Source organism: Labrus mixtus, unplaced genomic scaffold (assembly GCF_963584025.1).
Source record: "Labrus mixtus unplaced genomic scaffold, fLabMix1.1 SCAFFOLD_91, whole genome shotgun sequence".
Lineage (NCBI taxonomy): Eukaryota > Metazoa > Chordata > Actinopteri > Labriformes > Labridae > Labrus > Labrus mixtus.
Genome location: NW_026870348.1, coordinates 163,563 through 171,062, shown reverse-complemented (window position 1 = coordinate 171,062; position 7,500 = coordinate 163,563). Strand labels below are relative to the sequence as shown.

At 40.4% G+C, this 7,500-nt stretch overlaps 2 protein-coding genes across 4 annotated transcripts in view; both read left to right on the top strand.

The window, feature by feature from the left end:
• LOC132970506 (potassium voltage-gated channel subfamily D member 1-like) overlaps nt 1–3,559 on the top strand; it is an 8,546-nt gene extending 4,987 nt beyond the window's left edge. The window contains exon 5 of the mRNA XM_061034453.1: nt 439–3,559. Coding sequence (XP_060890436.1) covers nt 439–646 — 208 coding nt within the window. The 3' untranslated portion in view covers nt 647–3,559. The remainder of the gene's footprint in view (nt 1–438) is intronic.
• Nucleotides 3,560–7,429: 3,870 nt separating this feature from the next.
• LOC132970500 (suppressor of tumorigenicity 14 protein homolog) overlaps nt 7,430–7,500 on the top strand; it is a 21,079-nt gene continuing 21,008 nt past the window's right edge. For all 3 annotated transcript variants that reach the window (XM_061034444.1, XM_061034443.1, XM_061034442.1), the window contains exon 1: nt 7,430–7,500. This exon is cut by the window's right edge and continues 97 nt beyond it. The gene's annotated coding sequence lies outside the window, so the exon portion shown is untranslated.

Below are 7,500 nucleotides of genomic sequence, written 5' to 3'. Positions count from 1 at the left end.
AATATAAAGGAGCAGTGGGCCGAGTAAAGAGCCCTGAGGTACATCACATTCGATTGCACAGATATTGATGTCTTGTTCTAGGTAACTACAAATGATAGATTATCTTCTAAATAAAAACTTTAAACAATAAGAAAAAAAATGAAACTCAGAAATGATCAGGAACTCAGTTTAACCTCGAACAAAGTGTCCGGTTGTCCAATCTTAGAATCCCAAAAAGCGCATGGTCGGTCAGGCAAGCTTTGGAACGAAGAATGTAAAATAAGTTATATTCCTCAATTTGAACTTTGGAAATCTTGCACAATTGTTGGGATAGATTTGAAAATCTGTGTTTCTCTTTGTACGAGTTCCTTGTTCTGTTTCTCTCTTCTTGGTTTCCTGGTCGTCCTGTTCCTCATTCACAATAAAGACCTCTGTTTGTTCCATGTTTTCTCTCCTCAGTCGTTCCAGTCTGAACGCCCAGACTTGCAACCTGAAGCTGAACTGCGGGGAACAAGATTACACCGCAGCCATCATCAGCATCCCCACGCCGCCCGCCAACACACCCGATGAGAGCCTACCCCCATCGCCCGCACCCATCCCCGGCATCCTGCGCAACACCCGAGCCACCGCCTACACCCATGACACGGTCAAAATCTCCTCCTTATAACGGCCGACCTCACCCGCTACTTCCTCCCCCCTCCACACCTGCCCATCCTACCCACCAGCCAACCTCCCCCATGAACTTCCTGTGAACCTCCGATTCAGAACCCAGGGCACTGCTAGCTAAGATTACAGGGACAAAGACCATGCAGACGGATACCTCGAGGACCACCAGTTACTTTCCCTTCCTCTTTTCAGTTTCAGGGTAACGTGGAAATGAACCGAAATGGACAACAAAAACTGAGACCTTGACCGACTCAGAGAAGGAACCTGAACTGTTCTCCTGAAGTCTTAAGACCCTTTCATGCATTTGTGACCCCGACGCACAGCACAGCCTCCCCCCTGCACAGTTTTGATCTTTTTGGATGTGATTGCACAAACCCCTGGAGGGTTTATTGGAACAGGAATAAGAGAGATGCCAAAGCTCACAAAGGCGGACATTCAAACCGCCTCACGTGGTGGTTCAGTTCGGTCCATTTTGGGGGCTTCCAGAGGAAACGTTTTATTCTTTAAGAGTGAACAGCGCATGAATTTGGGTGGTCTTAATTTGAAAGGGCAGTGACTAGTTGGTCTTGGCGATGAATCTGAAGGACTGTGGAGAGTTCAGAATCGTCTCGACTCGGCCGGGTTTCAACCAAGTCTTCAGCGGTTGGAAAGACAACCAAACAACCCTGAAGCTCCAAAGACCTATGGTTTGGATTTTGTTTGTTGTGAGGCACGTGATGAATAACAGGCCAACGTGGCTCTAAAACGAAGCGTATGGATTAGAAATTTGGTTCCTTTTTTTCTTCAGAGTGACAGCCTGAATCAGTAGAGCTCGGTATTGGACCTATATTGTTTGAGATTGAGAGTTATAGTCGAGGCGTCTTTGGAGTCTAATGGAGTTTGAAATCACATACGAACTTCTTTGCTTGCCTCTCTTTTTGGCTGCTGAATCCACTTTATGTCACGTGTTGAGTAAAGCTGGAAATCCTGTGAGAACTCTGGAGTTTTGATCCGAGTCCAGTGGAAAAACTGGACAGAACAGAGCTATGATCAAGATGCTGCTGAAACTCACGACTCTTACAGTAACACTTCAAACTAAACAGGGTTAGACTGATCTGTGCTGAGCCTGAAAACTGTTCACACTACGACACTGAGCTGATGTTAGCGTCAGAGAGCTGAACTGGACTAAACTAAGATGGACCTTCTAAATGAAACTGCGGACAAGAAATGGGTTTATTGAGGGAATCTGGACTGGATTAATCAGGTCTGACATTGACCGGTCTGGTCTGGCTGTAGCTCAGAAGTGTTCCTCAGCGATGCCCAGACTGGGAACAAAAGCCTTTTACTTTTCAAAATATGCAACATTACAACAAGCAGGAAAATAGCATCAACAAATGAAGAGAATATTAAATACTAACAATAATAATGTGTGTTATAAAGCTACAGTAATAATTGCAGGGAACATAATGTAAAGCAACTAAGAATTCATTTGTTACGTGAACTTTTCAGTGAGAGAGAGAACACAAGTATTCTGCAATAGGTTTAAACATGAAGGAGAAATGCGGCGCCAAGAGCTCTAAAGATTAAACCATGTTTGTCCCGATGGCGTGCACTCTGGGGAAAAAGGAACAAGAAGTAACATTTTATTCTTAGGCACACAAATATTTGTTCAAACCACGACCCTTCTTTAAAATTGGCATGAGCACAAGAGGCGAGTCGGACCAACACAAAGTGATTTTGTCGTAACAGCAAGTCCAGAAGCAGACCACCTTACACAAAACTACCAAGATCCCGGAGCGCCCCGACTCTAGAAATACTCTCTTAATTGTGTTCCCACTTTGTAAATTAGCCTGTGACTATGAAATCTCTTGAAATGGAGGTTAGGTGCAAGGCCGGCATTAGCTTAGCTTAGCTTAGCATAAACTGATCGGAGCTGTAATGGTTAGCTTCAGGTGGAACGCTCGATTGGCTAATCAGGAGTCAGTTCTGCTCCAAGGAAAAGATGCAATCCCATTTGATCAGTATGAAACATGTTTGTAGTTTTTTACATGAAAAGACGACGTGATCTTTTAAACTGGACCAAGTAGGTTTCTCAACTTGTTGCCATCGACCTCGACAAAATAAGAGGACGTAGCCACTGTGATGTCACCCGTACGGTTACCACCGTTTTGAATTTTGAAAGTTTTGGTGTCGTCAGAGCTAGCTTGGTTAGCAAGGTAAAACTGGTAAAACTGTAAAGCCTGGCTCAGGACGAGTTAAGGTCTGATTCCTGTGAGCGAGTGAGTGGTATAAAAATCTAAACCTAATCTCCCCGGGTGCTCATGTTTAAGTTTACCTGATGGGTCAACATCTGGGAAAAAATGTGAAACAGGAAGTGGTAAGAAAAAGAAACAAGGCTGGGAATGATTCGTACCTTAACTGAGACCTCACCTCTCAGAAATTTACAAACGACACACGACCTTCCTAAGAGTGCACGCTGTCGGCTGCATACGCCTTAAGCTGAGTGAGACCTTTTGGCGAAGCATTTCTCCAAACCAATCAGAAGCGAGTGTGAGTGAGTGACACACGGACAGAAGAGAAGACGTACATACTGTAACATATTTTGTATCATAAACTTTCACCTGCATCTTCCAATCAAATCCTCAAAGTAAAAAAAAAAAAGGAATAAAAAGAAAAAAAAGTTAGCGATGAAAGTCTGAGAGGCGTTCCTCCGTGCATGAGCCTCGTACAGTAGAAGTAGCACTACTGATCATAGGAATTTATCCGAAACCATATCAGAGAAAAAAAGATAGAAGAACACGACACAACGGGGAAAAAAAGTCTCATCATCCGTTCTTTTGCATGACGGCTCTCTGTTTTTTTATCCTCTCCTATCAGTCATCGCTTTGTTTTCCTCATCCCCTCCCCCACCCGACTCCTGACCCCACCCGACTCCCCCCACCCGACCCGAAACTTTTCAAGATGAGTGTTTGCACCACCAAGATGTGTACGTTAGACTACAGAGAAATAAAACAGATTATATCAAATAAAATCATTCAGGCATGTTCCTCGCCAGAATGCAAAGAGAGAGAGTGTGTGTGTGTCTGTGTGTGTGTGTGTGTGTGTGTGTGTGTGTGTGTGTGTGTGTGTGTGTGTGTGTGTGAGCGGGCGGGTGTTGGTGTGTGGTTATGAATGTGTGTGTGTGTGTGTGTGTGTTTGTATGATGAGCAGTCACAAATATGCATGGATACCGTTATAGGTATTTTATCTGTTTTCTCCTGCAGTGATGAAAGACGCCTGAGAGAAGAGACTGAAGTCTGTTCACTGGATGAGCTGCTGTGTTGTTAATCTTATTTCATGTCAATGTTTTATCTCTAAAATATGTTCAGATGTCTTCATATCTTTATGTTTTCACTTTGTTGGCTCCCAGTTTATATCGACTCCCCTTCACGTTGTTGAGCCTATCGAAATGCCTCTCTTAAAGGGATCATTTGGGTTTGTGTGTGGGGGGTCATACGAGGAACTCATGAATAGTAAATAACCGAGCCCTTGTTATTGTTTAAATTACCTCTACAGTCATAAAGACCCTTTAAAATTGCACGTTGTTCATGACGTGATAAATATATGTCCCGTTTGGCCTTCCATAAAATTTAAGATAAATTTGGCCCTCTTGGCCTTCCATACAATTAAAGATAAATTTGGCCCGCTTGGCCTTCCATACTAACCTTTTATGTGTTTCCTCAATCATCCAGAAGTTGTTTCTTTTGTTGGTGTCCCTGGATTCAGTATTTTAATTATTATTTTATTTAGTACTGAATTGTTCATGATCCAAAAGATGGGAACTGAAACTCTGCTGAACTTTTCTGTCTACGTTTTTTTTATCAAGAAAGAGAAAAACATTCAGAGAAGATTAATCCAAAGTTGGACTGCAACAAATAATGATCTCCACCTTTATTGATCATATTTTTTAACCCTCATGAAGTATTTTTTTTTCCCATTTATTTTAATTTTCCGAACAGAAAATTATCTGTTTCTTTTATTTTGAAGCCATGAAGTCAATATTTGCTACTTTTGATTGACGAGTTTGATCGATACTTAAAATGATCATTTATAACCTTTACGTTATGTGATGAATTATTTGTTTTGGGATGAGCTGCTTGAAATCAAATCAATTACAAACTATGAGAATGACACTGAGATCATTTAACTATTATTCAGAGTATCGATCAAACGTGTCGTGATTTTTAAACATGTTTAAAGATATTTGTGACTCTAAAATGTATTCTGTGGATTACGATCCTGTTTTTCTGATTCCTGTGTATCGCAGACGGAGATTTAAGACAAAATTAACTCGATCCACATGTTATGTAAATTGTTTTGCTTTCAGCCGGTTCTGGTCCTCGTGCTGCAGGTTTCCTGTCATTGAGAGCAGAGATCCACAGTTTGATCATCAGCGGAGAAAATACGACTTAAGAGCCTAATGGGAAGAAAATTAACAAATCTGTTGCACGTAAATGTTCTTTTTCTACATTTCTGTCTTGCTGATCATAATTTTGGGACCTCTTTAAGGCCCCCGAACCACTGCTTTGTAACCAGAAAAAAACAACCCCCAGGAGTCAGCAGCTGTCTGCATTCATAAACCAGGAGTTTATAACGGAATGATTTTTAACGTGTGACTTTTTGTTTTTAAGTTGCTCAAACTGTCTTTTTAAAAGTTGTTTATTTCTTTGATTTATTCGTCAGATGAAGCACATTAATGTAAACTTTAAAGATGATGAGCAGCACTTCAGAAGTTTATCTTCCAGTGAACAGACACTCGTGATGATGTGAAGTCTCGCAGAGCGCCGTGTGACGACGAGTGAGGAGAAAACAGCATTAAAGCACAGAGGTGTATATTCCATTCCACTAATAAAGACAACAGAAACCAGAGCGTGTGTTTGTCTTTTCTCTGCTTCCATCACTAAAAGTCTGTTTATTTGTCATTTCCCTCATGTCCACTAGAGGCTGGCTGCAGGAACACAGGAAGTCACATACACACCCATTCTAAAAAGCCTGTTTTTAAAGCAGAGATTAACATGTTTACAGCCTGGTTCAAAAAACCAAATAGGTGTGATTAGCTCATGTCTCGATGGACACACACTGTACGGGGGGTGAATGTTTTGATGACTCATCAGTTTTGATTTGATGAAGGATAAGAGTTATTCACAATAAGGCGTGTAGCTGACCTGATTGACAGGTGGGCGCTGTGTAACGGTTTGTCAGGAGGTTTAAAACCCGCCTCAGCTCCAGCTCTCAGCCTGTCGTTAGGTTGACTGAAAGTTAGACTGAGACAGCATTTCCAGTATGGAGACCGCCATCGATGGGACTCCAGCGCCCCCTGCAGGAACAGATGAAAATCACATCAGTGACATCACATCCTGAACCTGTTGATGCTCATTGGACAAAGCTAATTAAATACTGTATAAAGGTAGTTGATATCTTTTTTAGGTTTCAAGATATTGACCAATAGACTCTGACAGGGGCGGGGCTTATGAGAGAAATGGGCGTATCTCTTTAACCATTCGTCCAATCTGCCTACATTTTGGTACAGATGTTCGGGGCGTGACTTTAAATGGGCCCACCAAAGCATTTTGATCGTCTTTATTATTTGATGTTACAAAGAGCCAACGTTTAGCAAAGTTACAGATATTTTGTGTGCATACGTTTTTTATTTTTTTTATTTTTTTACTTTTTGGAACTTCAGGGACTCCGTAGAATACAAACCCTCAAAATTAAATATTAAAAATCAAAATTAAAGAAATTAAAGAAATAAGCACTTTAACTGTCAGAGATCTTAAATAAAAGAATCACATTTCTTCAGATTCAGGATCAAATCATGTCGTCTCATTTGGAGTCTCTGCATGGAGCTGTGGGTAAAATGGTGCAGCAGTGACCTCTAGTGGCCAAAGTGGGGATTACAGGTCAGTCAATTATAAAACAGGAAAAGGAAACAGATAAATAATCCAAACACTGGTGTAATCTTTATTCAGTATTTGTTCATCTTTTAGGACATTAACAGGAAATACTCATATTACTGCTTTCACAACATGTTTTATTTATTCGCAATGATTTATTATTGTGGATTCTCTAATAATTAATAATAAATTAATAATGAATGCATTTTAGTTTATATAGCCTATTTTAATATTTAAATTTTGTTTTAAAGTTAAAATTATTTTTTGTTTTTAATTAATCCGTCGTTTTGATTTATGTTTTATTTATTTGTAATTATTATTATTTTTTATTTGGAAATCTTTATTTTCTAAATTATTTCTTCATTAACTTTATTTTTTATTTCTCTTCTTTCAACAAATTATTTTTTTTCTTTATTTTTTTTATTTCTTCTCTTTTGTTTATTTGAATAATATTTTCTTTTTCCATTATTAACTCTTTTAACTTCCAAGTTTCAGACTTTTATGTGTTTGAGTTTTAATTATTAATTTAAGTAGTATAAATTTAATTAAACTTCCGTCGCTGATTTTTCACAATAAAAGAGAAAAACTGTAAAAACAGGGACACAGCTGTGAGAGCTACCATCGCGCAAAGGATCATGGGAGTTCAGGTGGGACCTACCTGTGTTGTCTTTGATCGTCTGTGTCACCGGTTTCCTCGTTCTTCCTGTCGCTGAATCTTTGTCTCCTCTTCAGCACCGATCAGAACCTTAAAGAACCTTTAAAACCGGCTCGGACCTCGACCCGGTCCCACCGCGACCCGGTCCCACCGCGACACCCCGAGTTTAAACCATTTTAAAAAGGTTTTATTTTCTGCTGTATTTGAACCCATATACCTGGAGGGCGGACAGAGACACCTGTCGTCGCTCACCTGACGTCGCCAGAGCGGCAGCAGAGCGCGAGACTC